Raw genomic sequence first — 15641 nt, forward strand, 5'->3', positions numbered from 1 at the left:
GGCATAAATGTTCATGTTCTAACTATAACGTCCCACTAAAGAGTAGTTTTTCTTACGTCAAACTAACGTTTTCTGTACCTACCACAAGACAGTTTTAAAGCTCATTTCCCTCCCCCCACAGCAGTTACTATTTATCTGGGCATTCATCATAAAGTATCCCTTTTCCAAGTAATAGCTTTCACAGAGCATGTTCCAACTTGATTGTGGCCTGCACTGTTGTATCTAGGCTACCATGATCCAGGAGTAACAGTCATCAGCGAAGACACAGAGAAACTCTGGCACATCTGTACTATCATACAGTCATGCAATTTCCTGTATGTGAGATCACAGCAGACATTTCTGTGGTACAGCTTTCCAGATACTAGAACACTTTTCACACACTCTTTAGCAAGTTGAATTTTTACAACATCATATCCTTGACAGCTGTCCTACTGGACAATGCCCTAAAAGGCAGTTCTGTGCACTGATATCATACATCCCCTTCTATGTTTTCCCGGATGGCAACTAATCAGCATTTATAATCCAAAGGAACACTGCACAAAACCCATGCATATTCCCTGGAGATGCTGTAACATCCAGGCTCTAGCTAACTGAGCTGGCAAATGGCTCTCTAAAGCAAGCATACCACTCACTTAAGGCAGCCGAGAATAGGGACTGCTGACCTTGTCTCCATACAAATGCCGAGTGCTTCCTTGGCCAAGAGCCTGGGATTCTACAAGCATCTGGCTAAGTGACAACTTGGTACTAACATCAATTACATAATATTAGATGAAATTTAAGCTACCATTGAAAAATTCAACTTGAGAAACCCTTTCAAGTAGCTAAAGACAGCACAACCCGAGCCATCTATTAAACCACAAGGAAAAAAACCACAGCTGATCATTTCAACTGCTGCACTCATGACTTGCTCATGAATTGCTAGAAAAAGACTTAGCGTGCCTCAGTTTTAGAGGCTTTGATTAAATCTGAGGTAGAGTGGCATCTCCACTAACACGGTTAAGAACTGTTTAAGCACTGCAACCAACAAAACTGTAATTTTTAGGTCATGGTCTGGTACTAGAAGTTACAGGAGGCTGTAAGAACAGCGACATTCACTAAGAACAGACCCACAGACTTACATGTGGCTCACCCATCACCACAGCTGGACAATGTGCAATGGGTTTCCATTATATCAGGACCACCATAACTGGACAGTGCTTCAGATGTTCTAATGCCACCCCGACAGCTGATCTTGGGTGCGAATCCAGCCACATTTTCAATACATTAAAGGTGCACTGGTTAGATTTGCAGCATCAAGGAGTTGGTACTTGTGCTGTGTTTCACTACAGGTCTATGTTCATTTTCTATGCCACAGCACAGAGAAGCCATCATCACTCCATTCCTATGCAGGTCAAGTGTTCACATAGTTGTACACAACACCAAAACACATGATTTAACCACACTACACCACAGTATTTCAGAGGTTTCAACTCCCTCAGATAAGATTTGTACATACCTGGTCTGCTAACATAAGTACTGTTTTCATCGTAAACCTGCGAGAACAGAAGTTGAATAGGTCTTCAAGGCTGGGCCCAAGAAGATCCATAACTAGAACATTGTAATCCTTTTCTTGGCCATACCACCTGCAACAAAGAAAATTACCCAGTGTTAGCAGGAATCCTAATGCTGCCCAGAATACTATTAGACCTCTTAGCTGCAAGGGCACATTGCAGATTACTTTTCATGTTGAAAACTAACTTAGAAACAAGGCTAGCCGTATCTTATTTTTCCTGAAAACAAAGTCCAGGGACAAAACATAATACACAAGTCAGCAAGTCCCTCAAGAGGGACAATCAAAATACAATAAAAGCAGAAGCCAATTCATGTCCACATACTGCATTCTGTGTACAAAGTCTACATGCAGGAAACCTTCCACTCCCACCACTTTCCTGTATTTAGTTTCACAGAAACATCTTTACATGCTTTAGGCTTTGTTTTCAGATAGAACTTCTCTGCAAGAGAGCAAAGCAGTTCATGAAGCTAACTCATATGCTATTTCTTCATTCATTTAGTCATCCAAATTCAACAAATGCCAGTCAAGTTCTGTGTCCTACCAAGTGGAAGATTAAGGCTCTTCTATCAGGTTTTTAACATCATAAAAGGAAAAACCCATAAGTCTCATAAAAGCAAAAATACAAATGTGGCAAAATGTTACTGCAGCCTAACAGTGATATTCAGCCCTAAGTGTCAGAGATACTGATTTGGGGCAAAAAACTAAATGTTACCAATACTGGGAGGAACAAGCAGAAGCACACCCCACCCCCCGCATATTTTCCTTTTAATCCTTGTCTAGCATTTCACAGTATTTCACCAAGATGGAGTCACCCTCTTCACTTCTGCAAATCTCAGCCCTGAATTTATATACTTCAAAAGGGCACTGAAAGACAGAACCTGAATATTCTCTACTGTCCTTCTGCACATTCCAGATATCTACGGTTAAGTAAGAGCTGTGTGTGAAAAACCTCATGGACCTGTGCTGAGTACCAGTATATCACTAAAGATTCAACACCTTATGGATCAGAAGACTGCATTTTGCCTTTGCTAGACACCCAGTCCTTATGACAAGGGCCTAGTACCTGCAGCCTCCGGATAAGGCACTGACCAGCTCTCTCCCAGAGGAATCTTGAAGTTTCCAAGAACAGTGGTACAGACAAGATACAACAAGGATATACCTCATAAGAGTATGAAGCTCAAACAGTGTAAGTAGTGGGGGCTTTAAGATTTGTATAGACATTTTATTTCCACTTTAGGCAATGAATCCAGGAGGCTAATGCCTAGTTGTCTAGACAATCATTACCACTGATAAAACCGATAAATTCCTTGGTACTCAGAGGATTCCAAGCTTAGCCAGAGTAGTAAAGTAAAATGTTTACAAAATTGCAGAGAAAAGATTCTATATTTGGATTTGTTTCAGGAACTACTGGCCTGTGCTGTCCCACTGTCTGCATTACAGTAGAAATTGTACTTGCACTTCGTAATGCACTGTTATAAATTTCACAACAGTTACACAAGCTGTGGATCATATCCATTGTTTTACAGGTCAGTCTAGGACCTTTATTCATGCCCTAGATCAAGAGAGGATGCAGAAAACACAAATGTTGAAAGCAGTCATTGAAATGGAAGAAAACTATTGACATTTCAATGTTTATGTTCATACCAGTACTGTAAGTACTATTTATCAGTCTTTGCCTTCAAAAAATTAATTCAATATATACTGTACAAGAAAACCCCTCCAAAAAACAAACCAACAAAAAAAACCCAAACAAAAACAAACAAAAAAACCACCACAACAAAAAACAAACCCAAAACCTACAAGTGACTCAACTAGGAAAGCATGCTGATCGTATTATTTGATAAAGTCTGTCCTTTATGTAAAGGTTAATACTCACACTGCAACCTGGCACCAAGCCATGAAACGTAGGCATTTTAAAAAGACCTGCCTAGCTAGGCCCTTTTAAGGAGTGATCAGAAGCTAGTTCCAACCTCAAGAGCAAGCAAGAAGAATGTTTAAAAAATGCAATGCAGAGATGAAGAGTCAAAATGAGATGTTGAGAAAGTTCTTAATCAACAACAAACCAGCCTCAGTTCAAGAATTACTGACTATGCCTGTAAAGCTACTCATTGGTTCCTATCAAAGTCACCCATGCAAACTGCTGACTAGGTTTGACAGGGTTCTATAAACAACTCCAGAGGTCACAGTTGAAAATGAAACATTATGGTCATCCAGAGTAATGAAAACTGAACCAAATTACCTGACTAGTTATTCTGTCACACGAAATTTAGGTTTGCTGCGTGAAAGTCTAAAGAATGAGCTGAATTGAAGCATTCTAAGGAGTAAATCAAGGCCTAGACAAAATATGATTTTCTTCAAGAAACAGAAGTCCAATTGAGATGTTGAGTGTGCTTGTTCGGTACAGTAATGGTTCAGTGCCCAAGAGAACGCATTGTAAAGGAAGGGATCAAAGATCAATCTTCAGCAGAGCTAAGGAAATTTAGTTACAGCACTACAGAAAAAGTGAAGCTGATTAAAAGAAGCCTACCCCGGGAGCCACATTTAAAAAAGCATTTGGCTCCTCTCTCTCTGCTTAGTAAGTGCAGTACTTCAGGTTGATTGCACAACCTCCATGTGGCCTATTTCTACATACGTACAAGGAAATTTTAATCTCCTGATCATTTTGTACTGGTGGAAAGCAGAATCAACTCTGCAAGACAAAGAAGGGACCTTTTAACATTTAATTTTCCTCTTTATCTACCTGCCTGTAACACCTCACAGATGACTGCTGCATCATTTCATTTCAGTACTGGCAACTGAAACTTCTGCTAAGGTACTGGAGTACTTTGTGCTTTATTTACTTTGCTAACAATCCAAGTAAGTTTTCATTTCCCTTGGAAGACTTCCAGGGAAAATGAGATTAAGAAGTAAGGCTGCATCATGTCCATTCAAAGTCTAGTAGCTGCTACTATTGGCAGCTCTGTGTAAAAATGTTAGAAGTCTTGGCTCTTATAAAACCTTGGATATTATGATAAATAAGAGCATGGGCAAGTACTCCTTACTCCCATCTTCACATCATCAACATAAGATGGCATATATGTATGCATTTTGGCATCTAAGTCTTAACAGTATTGGGCTAAAGTGTGAAACAATATGGCAAGAAACTGAGCACAATTCTGGGGGGAAAAGAAAAGCCAAAAAGAGTACAAATGTCTCAAACAGATCATCAAAAGTTCTAATGCTGCATCAGCAACAGAACTTGAACTACTATTATGGAGCAATGACCCATACAAAGCCTTGGGCAACTATTGTATCTGACACTAGGACCTCAAAATACAAATAAGCTACATGTCTGTCAGCTCCATGGACTTTTCCCAGTTTTAAGCACACTTGGGAGCCCTCTCTCCAATACTAAAGTCAAGGGGACAACAGCAGCAAGACATTTTAAATAGGAAGAATTTGGGAGAGGAGTGGAAAGTGGAGCAAAGATTTAACTATTTGATGGTTCACTTCAGGACTCTGTATAGTTACATACAGTCTGTTATTTCCAGACATAAAGCTGAATTATTAGACTAGGAAAACTAATTCATTCCCTAAGTGGTTTCTGTCCCATTGACCCTAGTCCTCATTTGAGCTGTGAGGCTTGCCCAAGCTCACACATACATGAAAATGCTTCGTCACTCTGCCTTGCCTCATCTGTTTAAAGCTACAGATCACATTACTGCAGATCAGTTAGAATATAGAAAATATCATTTATGAAGTTCTCCATCAAAGCATGGTTAAACACAGTGACTTCAGTGACTCATCTAATGTGAAAGATCAACTCACCAACCAACTTTCCAAATCATGTTTAGCAGCCTGCTACATTGTCCCAGTACAGGCACACAGTTCATTTTTCTAGCACTTGGATGTCAGTATTTGTAGGTCTATGGTGAACAACAAAATCACATGACACAGTGGTTCCATGCCAGATCACATGATTGTGCATGTTTGCTTGAACTCATGTGGGGTGTTCTTTGAAATTCCCTTGACTAACCTTTGAGAGAAGCCAGTGAAGAACTGATGCACATATGGCACTTAGCAGAAAACACTGCAGTCATGTCTAACCAAGCCCCTGTGTTCAGAGCTGCATCTTTCAAAAATGGCATGATGTCAATTTCAGCCACCATGTATTTCATAATCAATGTCAATGACAAAATAAATTTGAGAAAATGTTTGATAGCTTGATTTGCTGCTTGTTATTTGTGTATGTGTGTGGTTTTTGTTTTGTTGGTTGATTTTTTGTTTGCCTTTTTCATTTATTTTATTGGTTTGTTTTTTTTTTTTTTTTACTCAAGAAACATTTTATTTTGTTATTATAATATTCTCTTCAGACCTGGTGTATCTGCCTATAAAAGGGTCAAATTGAGTTAGGTTAACTAGCAAAGAGGTGGGCTACAAGCTAACAAAATTCAGACACAAGCCACAAAATCATAGGCCATTTCAGAGTACTGTACCTCTTAGACAATTTTAGCAGAAAACCAGTAGTTTTATCCATTACATTGACACTTTTAATTACAACAACAAGGTAACAAAACCAGAGTGATTATCAAAGCTGTGCAAGCTAGACACATGAATAAAAGGATTTTGAAAATTCACATAAAAAATCCTGAGTTCAGATTAAGATAAACTAAATTACTGGGTAACTGGAGAACTGTTAATCACTGATACAGAAGTCCCAAATTCCATGCATTCTGAAATCACGAAGACAGTAAAGGCATTGTCACCATTAGCATAATAGCAAGTCATTTGGTCTACAGCTTATCACATACAAAACCAGAACATCAAGCTCAGTCCCACAAAAAACTGTTCCTACTACCACAGCAACTGTAACAGGAATATTTTGTACCAGCTTAATGAAAGCTCTCCTCAATCAAAACCTGCTTTTCCAGGTAACCTATCCTCCACTAAAGGCTTCTGTCAATTTGATCACCAACTGCTCAAGTGGAGGCTGTGGCAAACTGGAATTATGAAGAGAACTGCAGGCAACCATGCTTTTATGATACCAAAAAAAAAAAAAAAGTATCTCCTGGTGTCTCACTGCAAGGAAATGCAATGCTTCTGTGATGAGACTTGAATAGTTCAATCTTTAGACTTCCAAAAACCTTTATAGTTACATTAACACCAATAAAAAGAAGAGATTTGGACTTCTTCAATATTACATAAACTTTTCCACTGTCATAATTCACAATGTGACCCTCTGACTACTCTGTGTAGCCCTATGCAATTGGTTTCCCAGCACCTGGGATTTCAAGCATCAAGTGGAAGAGTTCGTATGACAACAAAAATGGAGATTGTCAGAAGAATTAAGGTGGCTAAAAAATGCTAATAAAAGTGTATAGTGAATAAGCAAGCTGGAAAGTACTTATTACTAAAACTACTTGAGATCACCTTATTATTAAGTTTGACAAGTCAGCAGGCACACAAAGGTGAATATGCAAGTCTGGAAAGCCTCATGAACACAAAAGGATTCAGACATCCTACAGAAAACTAAATGACACTCAACTGATGAACACTCTGGAACTGTATTCCATTTCTGCAAGCACTAAGTCATATATACACAGCTCTGAACTAGGCTTTAGTCAGATGATGTGACTAAAGAGAAAACACAGACCTCCCTATAATCATATAGCTCTAACATTAGACATCACTGAAAAATAGTAAGCAATCCTAAGCAGTAGAAGTTTTCTACACAGAAAACTGTGAAGCAATTGGTATCAATGCTAAAGGCACTGACATGCAAGCCCAGTCACCAACATTCAGGAAAGGAAATCCAAATTGGAACAAGGACAGAAAAGAGACTTCAAGAAAGATGGGGAGGTGGTGACCTCTGTAATCATGTATTCCAACAGCTCAGCAAGGCAGCTACAGAGTTATGCAACTATTCTTTATAGAAACATGAGGACTGCAGTAAGGAGGTTATTAACAAAACAGGGGAAAAAAAGGGAAGTAAATAGGAGCTGACTGCCTGTGGCTACAGGCATTTATCTTCAGGCACAGCAGCTTGCTCTCCAAGACCAGAATCATGATCACAGCCCTGCTAGCCTAGGAAGTTTTAACATTACACCTGATTGATTCATAGAAGAAATAGCACGTAATCCGGAACAGGTGCTGGATTTGGACCAAAGTAGGCCCTTCTGGTCCCACTTTCTAGAATTCTCAGGACAGAGATCTCCTGACAAATACTGATGTTTCAGACAAACTAGGAAATAAAGTCTGCCTGTAAAAATACATTAATTTGTGTCCTAATAGATTCTGAAGCAAGACACAAGAAAGGTAAACTACCATCATAAGATTAATGTCTAAATTGACATTTTATATTTCTAGTTTTTCTCCCCTAAAGCTGGAAAAGCACGTCTTACCTGTTAGCCAGCTAGGAGAAATGTAAATGAAGTTAACACAATATGGCATGACTGAAATACTGAAGTGGAATATTTAGCAGATGTCATCTAACAGTTGCCATGGTGAGTATGAATTAGGCCACCAAAGTACTAAATAAAGAAACAGAAATGAACACCCTATACTATGAAGTTAGATAGACTCTATAAATAACATTCTGTATCATTTTTTGTAGTTATGAGAGAAAAACAAACACATGTATGCCAGTGCAACTCATCTCCTACACAGCAAGGCCATTTCATCTGCTTAGTGTCACATCATGTATACACTTCCATGTAGCTGACTTGCTGTTTTGCTGGCTGTTTAATGGAGTACATTACACCTGGTAGGACATGAGGAGAACCTAAGTCAAATTTCTTCCACAGAAGTCAGAAGGTAAGCCATTAATCCACAGTAACTACAAGAAACATCACGGAGAAAAAGTGTTTCAGTAGTAGCTCTGCTATCACCTGTTCCAAACAAGAGTAGCACTGAACAGAAACTTCCTACTTTTGCAGCTGCTCCGCAATGGCTGAACCAAAGGAGAAACAAAACAAAACAAAAAAAAGGAGAAAAAAACGCAAAAGCCAACAAAATGAAAAATGGACCATTTGTTTTCAAAGTGTGGTCTCTCTTGGATGTTTCTAAGAAATCCACAGAGACCAGTTAAGGCAGAATTTTGAACTGCTGTAAAGCACGAAGGAGATTTTTTTGCTAAGAGAAGAATGCTTTTAAACATTTTCATGTATTAAAACACCACCTTTCAATTTTACTTTGAACTACCAGAACAAGAGCCTTCCTCTTATCTACTAGAGTGGTTCCACCCTTCAGTTTACAGCCTTAAGTAATAACAGAACCTTCTTCCTCAGTGCTTTCAGAGCTAGATGAAAGTGTCAGTCTTACCAATGAAAAGAAGATAGAAAAAACTTTTCAGACTGTATCTGACTACTACTTTTGAGATTGTTTGGGGGTTTTTGAGGGGGAAGTATCAAGAGGTTTGTTTTTTGTCTCTGGGTTTGGTGGGTATTTTTCTAGTGATGGTTTTGGGTTGAGGTTTTTTTTTTTTGGTGCATGTGTGATTTCATTTTTCGTAAATGCTCCAAGAAGTTATTGGGAAAACAGTTCCAAATGAAGGTTTTTGAGAGGTGTATTTACAGATTTTTAAGTACTGTTACAGAGATCTAAATTTGAAGTGCTCAAGGCAAAGTCCACTGTGAGAACAGCCCCAAGATTACCACACTTGACCATGTTTTTCCATTACATGAACTGCTTAGTGAAGATGAATACTGGCATAGCCTGTTATTAACAGATTATCCAAAAACATGGCACTAAGCAACCAAAAGAACAAAGACAGTGGATGCCTCTTTTTTCCTGCCAGAAACTTTGCAATATCCTTCATTATTTAGAAGCTTGCACAGTGATATGTGGGTGGCAATACTGAATTTCTCAACACAAAAATGTTTTGCAAGAACTTACTGCACTGAAAAGTTCAGAAATGTAGGGATTTATAGATTTACTTGTTTGCAAGGGAAAACTAAACAAACAAATAAATTGCTAAGTCAGTAGCTTCTGGGTTTTAAAGTTTACAAATGACTAAACTCAAGTCACCTTGCTATACAGTATCTCTTCAGTGTTGCCCACACAAGGATAAATGTAGCATCTGTTTCAAGGTTCACTGGGCTCTCCCTGCTCCTAACTGCAACATTTCACCTAATACATCACCAAGAGCCACAGCTGGTTCCGGTACAGCTGCTTTCCATTTGAAACTGCTGATAAGAAAAACAAGCTATCTCATAATATTATCAGGACAAAAAAAATCTGAAGCTCACTTTTCTTTCAGAATTATGTCTGAAAGAGTACCTAAAGGCCATCTGAAAGAATACTAACAATAGTTGATAAATACCAAAAATGGCAAAAATCAAAAGTGGCTGTTGCAGATAATTCAAACAATTGCTTTTGTCAAGTGTGCTTTAACAGTTACACTATGAACTGAACTAAACACTCAAAATCACCACACACTCTGTTGCAATCCTCCAAGCCAGAACCAAGAATTCCAGAATAAAGGCAGATAGTCCAAACTAACAGGATCAGTGTCCAGTTAACAAGATTACAGATAAAAATGCTTTGCCACAGAAAAAGAGAGAGAAAAAAAGTGACAGCTGATGGCTGAGAACAATGAGAATAAGCCCAGCAGAATACTGCGGACTTTGCATTGTGTCCGAAAGGCAGATCAGATTGTTAGAATGTTAAGCTTGGTTCAAGAGCCTTTTGGGAAAAATTAAGGTAACAATTAACTGAAATCTGTACATCAAGAACAAACCACAGCTTAGAAATACAAAGGTTTGTGAGATGCCAGAAGAGTTCAGAAACTTTGTTACTCTTCCAGAAACAATAAGCAGTGAAATCAACAATTTGCAAGTCTAAACCAAGGGGGCCAAGGCCCCTGTTCACCCTCCACGACAAGTGAAGGTTCACAGTTGATCCCATAGAAGTAATATTTAAATGTCTAACTTCAAAGCTGAGATTCTGCTCTTTAGTTTTCTTGCAGTCAGCCAGAAATGCGATCAAATCAATCTTAAAGGTTATAAAACAAATTTTGCTTGGCTCCAGTTAATTTAAACAACACTCCAGATGTGCTTATTGTAGAGTCTGCAATCACATCGAAAGGGCAGAATTCAGTTTTAAGAATAGGTGCTCAAAATGAGTAAGTAATGCATAACTTATCTATTACTCCAGCTTTGTAACTCAAAAAACCTCAGCAGACCACTTCAGTACAGCAAACCATATAACACAACTTTTAATAAGTTGATCTTGGCCACTGCATTACTTATGCAGATGAAAAATAGAGACCAAGTCCCTCACTCTAAAGTGAGGAATGCCGTTTTCCCAGAATTGCAGCACTGAAGTAAATGATGGTGAATCAAATTTATGCAGCCTGGCAATATGAAAAGCTTAGAATGATTCATTAATTTTCTATCTCATGCTGTTTGTGCTGTTGTTGTTTGAAGGTGTCACCTTACAGAAATTTTAACAAATACACTGCAAGACTTTCCTTCAACTTGATTCATCCTTTCTAAATATAGCAAGCAGAGAACAGCTTGACAACCTGACAGCATATCATTATAAAACAATGGCAGAAGGTGTATTATCAATTACGCATCGCAAAGTGTCCTGAGCACAAAGTCATACATTTTCCCAACATACCTACTGCCAAAAATGAATGAATTGACTCAAATTACATTCACTTTGGTCTTACTCTTTGTAGTCACCCATTCAAAGTCATATCCTCGTTAAGCACCTCAGCCATGAATGGCATTTGGCAGGCCAAATCCTTTTCCCTTAGATTCCAAGTACCACGGATTCTACTTCTACTAAATATATCATCTTTTAACATGTCTCAGTTGTGCTGGGTACCATGCTCAGCTTCCTCTTAAAGATGATTAAGATAAACATAAAAATACTATTTTCAATTTCTCCAAGCATCACCAGATATCATAAGGCAAGAAGACCACTAGTAACAGAAGCCTAGTCAAAGAACATGCCAAGCAGCATCTGGCACAAATCGATTTAAATTTAATATTGCTTCTGAAGACAAAAAAATGTCGTTCCAAAAATTCTCAAAAAAGTTTTCTGGGAAAAAAAAAATGCTACAAAGATCAACAATGTGAGAACTTGAAAGTGAAAAATTTTAAGACTTACTGACATCAGATAGATCACAACCTTCAGCACAATGAATCAATTGTCTATGAGTAAGTTTGAGCTGTTTCAAATATTGCCTCAGCTGTCCATTCTTATTCAGATGCTTGTCACCTTGTATTATTTGGGGCAGGGTTGTGGGGGAGGAGGAAGTGTGTGTCTGTGAATGCGTGTTCGAGAAAGGTTGTCTCCCCTGTGGTGATGAGACAGTTACCAGTTACACAAAGTCAGATACAAGAATAAATACAGAAAACTCAAATATGACCGCTGTAATTGAAGCTACAAGCAAGTTTCTCAACATACAAGATTACTTCCAGCATTTCAGCTTCAAACAGAATGCTCTCACAGGCTATTTTAACCATATCCAAGAACTTACAATAGTAGTTTACTTCTGTTTCACCAAAAATTGAAAAATGTGCACTTAAGTCTCGTTAGAGTACCAAACATTCGTTTGCCTTTTTAGAAGTAGAGTCAGAGAATTTGTGACGAAACACCTGGTATCTGCTTGCTTTGGCTCTTCTCCCAGCTATCCCTGGTTTACCATGTAACAACTACATTTCCCAAAATTCAATTTCTATCATTTCAGATCTGAAATAAAGGCACTCATTTGAGGAAATGAAGGAAATCATAGTCTAAATATTAATCCCGTTTTCACATAAACAACTGTTTTAGCTGCACTGTTTAACTCAGGTATGGTTATTCTATTCCTGCAAAAGGCTGTAGTGAATGAGGACAGATGGCCAAGACAACACTTTGTCCTCTACTATACAGCTCCAGTTCACATTCAGGGCTACAGCCAGTTTTATGTGAGGGGGAAGGGGAACCTATTAATCTCAGAAGTGCAAATTTGATTTAGGTTTTGCTAAAATTAATACATGATCTAGAATATAGCGTCATTATAACCTTACAAAAGGCCTACAGCCCACTACTGGTAAAGGTGCAGATACAACTAAATCAGGGAAGGGCTGACAGATTAAATGTAATCCACTGTTTGATCTAGTATCTATAGTGAAATAATTTCTGCAACTCAAATAAAAGTACTTTATGCAATACTGCAAACATAAGAAACATTAACTTTAAAAACAGTTATTAACAAAGTTTAAAAACCAGAACAGCTTCTTGTACAAAGTCTTTGTGGAGGAAAACAAAGTTTTACTTAATCGATTCTGAAGCATAGATTCAGTAGCTGGGAACTAACCCAGTACAACACCTCAGTCTCCAGAGAAATAACTCCTCCTAGAGTCTGCTGCACCAGTTTTTCTTCCAGATCAGGAAATTATTAGACACCACTGAAAGTTTCAGACAGAACATGAAACAAGGAAGCCACATAATGAGCAGTTGGGAGGGATTAACGTTGGCACTTTAACTGTACGAAAATCCTAGTGACGCATCTGTTGTGGGCAACAGAGAGGGGCTGCTGCCATTTCATTCCTGGTCGAGGTTCTCTGCAGTCTCAAGCCTTTCAGCACATAACTATGAAAGGAAAAGATACATGCCTGAGCACGTCCCTTGTCCCAACACGAGAAGGGGGAGGGTTAATCACGTCCATCCGCCATTTTCTGAGCGGAGGAGGAAGACATGTTGGAACAAAAAAAAAAAAAAAGAGAAAAAGAAAAAAAAAAAAAAAAGAAAGCAAGCAAGCAACAAAAGAAAGCAGCCATTTCCAGTACCGGCTCCAAACTCCCATCAGCAACACTGGCTCTCACCGAACAGTCACATTTTGTTCTAATCATGACAAAGATTTCTCACAACTCAGGACCTGCTGAAGATCTCACTTTCAAAGCACAGAATGTCTGGGTAAGAGAGGACAGTGGGCCGGTGCAGAGGATACCGAATTAGCTGTAGTACTTGGAGTGGAACATTTTTTCCTCCCGACAACCCAATTTCTTCCCAGATAAATCTCTTTTTAATGGTGGTGTCCTACCTCACACCAAGGCTAAAGAAAAGCCACTGTACTGGCATATATGAGTGCTTCCTACCGTATATGTGGGATGCCAACTCCTCCCTGCAGAATCTTGTATAGTTTGCTTTCATACAGCAGCTGGGGATGTCTAGCCTTCTGAGACTCCAACTTTACAGCAACTTCCTACAGTGAGAAGGAACAAGGAGTCAGAGCAGAGTGTCCACCAAGCACAGCCTTGCCACCAAGGCTTAAGGGACACAGCACTTCAAAATACCCCACACATTCCTGCTGCAAAAGCACTGAGGTATAATTTTTGCAAAGCTCTCTGTGCTCAATGTCCTGCATTTTGTGGTATCTTCAAATAAAATCCGATCGCGATGATCTGCACATAAATATCCATCCCAAGTCATAGAATTGAGCTAGAGATGTAAAGTCTTTAGATCCGTGTAAGTGAGGAAGAACATACGTGGGTGTTTCTTCTTCACAGCTCAGAGTCATGAGGGGGAGGAAAGGAAAAAAAAAGAAATGAAGAAACAGGGGATCTTCTTTGTTTCTATTACTGTTGATGAAAATGAGATAAAGTGTTCCCCAGCTGAAAGAGAGGGGGGCACAGCTGATTGGCAGGAGAGGGACGACTCTGGCCGCTCAGCGAACACGAAATATGTTTTTCCACAATGGTGATCTCCTCTCCCCATCATTCGCAAGCGAACTATGCAGCTTCTGGGTGGGGGCCCACGACCGTAGAGCTCTGCTATCAGAAAGGGCAATGCCTTCCTGCCAGCAATGAAGGCCCTCCGGCGGGGGAAGCCCCTCAGCCCCGGGGTACGCACCTTCACTTTCCCACCCCGCGGAGGGCGGCTAGGCCACCCTGGCTAGACAGGGCCGCCCAATGCCTCGCAAGCAGCGATACCGGGAGCAAAACCACGCTTCAAGTTGGCCTCGGGAAGGTTATCGCTGATCTCTGTTCCCCCCCGAGGTACGAAAGGGACCGCGCCGACGGGTTCAAGGAGGTGAGGAAGCGCCAGCCACCCTTACCTCCCCATTGGTGATGTTGATCGCCAAATAGATGTCCCCGAAGGAGCCCGACCCGATCTTTCGCACCAGCTTGTATTTGCCTCCAACGATGAACTCGGCCTTGGAACCGCTGCTACTCGCCATGGCGAGAGGCGACTGAGGGACCCTCCCGACGCTGAAAAGCTCGGGGGAAAAAAACTGGGTTCTACCACCGCCCTAGAACAGGGGAACGGGCCAGGGGAGGGAAAAGCGGGGAGGGGAGGGGGGCAGAACAAGGAAGACTGGTCCCCGCTGCTCAGCTCCAGCCGGGCCCCTCCGGCGGGCGCCCCCCTCCGCGGATCTGTCCCGCTCCCCGGCCGGGCTGCGCTCGGCTCTGGGGGCACTCCAGCAAGACAAGAGGCGACCACCGAGGTGCTGTGAGAGTAGATGAGGGAGAGGAAGAAAAGGGAAACGCGAAGCCGCTGGCTCCGCCGGGTCCCGGCCACCGCCGGTCCCTCACTCGGCTGCCGCCGCCGCCATCTTGTCTCTCAACCACTGCTATCGCGGACACAAAATGCCCCCAGCCTGCAGCCGCCGCTTCTTCACCGCGCGGGGCACGCTGGGAACGGGGCGGGACGGCTGGCGCGCGTGCGCCAGAGAAAGGCCGCCCCCTTCCGGCAGCGCGCCTGCGCGTGGGGCAGAGCGGGAGGGGCCGAGGGGCGGGGAGAGGGCACCCCAAGCCAATCAGCGGCGTCGTTCTCCGCCCGCCCCCAGCCCGGGGGGCGGGGAGGGGAGAGTTCAGCCGCGCTCACGGTGCGCATGCGCACCACTTGAGCCCGAGGCCGGGCGGAAGAGGCCGGCGAGAGGCAGACGTGCGGCAGACGTGCCATTACCTGCTGTTTAAAGGGGTAGCCCGCGCCAGCGTGCCTCTACCCAAACTGCCCTGGGCTGCCCCACTCGGAGCTAAGACCAGCGGGGCTGCGAAGCCGTCAGGCTTATGCTGAGGCTTCCGAGTGTCTGTTCTGCCCGCCGCCCAACTGTGTGCCTCCCGCGATGGGGACCTTCTCGCCAGGCTGGGCAGGCGGGTGCGGCAGCCCTTGG

At 41.4% G+C, this 15641-nt stretch overlaps 1 protein-coding gene across 4 annotated transcripts in view; it reads right to left on the minus strand.

Annotated features, from left to right (window-relative positions):
* Positions 1–14818, minus strand: part of CSNK1A1 (casein kinase 1 alpha 1) — a 33297-nt gene extending 18479 nt beyond the window's left edge. For all 4 annotated transcript variants that reach the window (XM_054389324.1, XM_054389323.1, XM_054389320.1 and 1 more), the window contains exons 1-3: positions 14583–14818; positions 13624–13730; positions 1496–1622 (exon numbers count right to left, since the gene is read on the minus strand). In XM_054389324.1, the coding sequence (XP_054245299.1) occupies positions 1496–1622; positions 13624–13730; positions 14583–14705 (357 nt within the window). In that variant the 5' untranslated portion in view covers positions 14706–14818. The remainder of the gene's footprint in view (positions 1–1495; positions 1623–13623; positions 13731–14582) is intronic.
* Positions 14819–15641: the final 823 nt, after the last annotated feature.

The sequence above is a fragment of the Indicator indicator genome, chromosome 18, assembly GCF_027791375.1.
Source record: "Indicator indicator isolate 239-I01 chromosome 18, UM_Iind_1.1, whole genome shotgun sequence".
Classification (NCBI taxonomy): Eukaryota; Metazoa; Chordata; class Aves; order Piciformes; family Indicatoridae; genus Indicator; species Indicator indicator.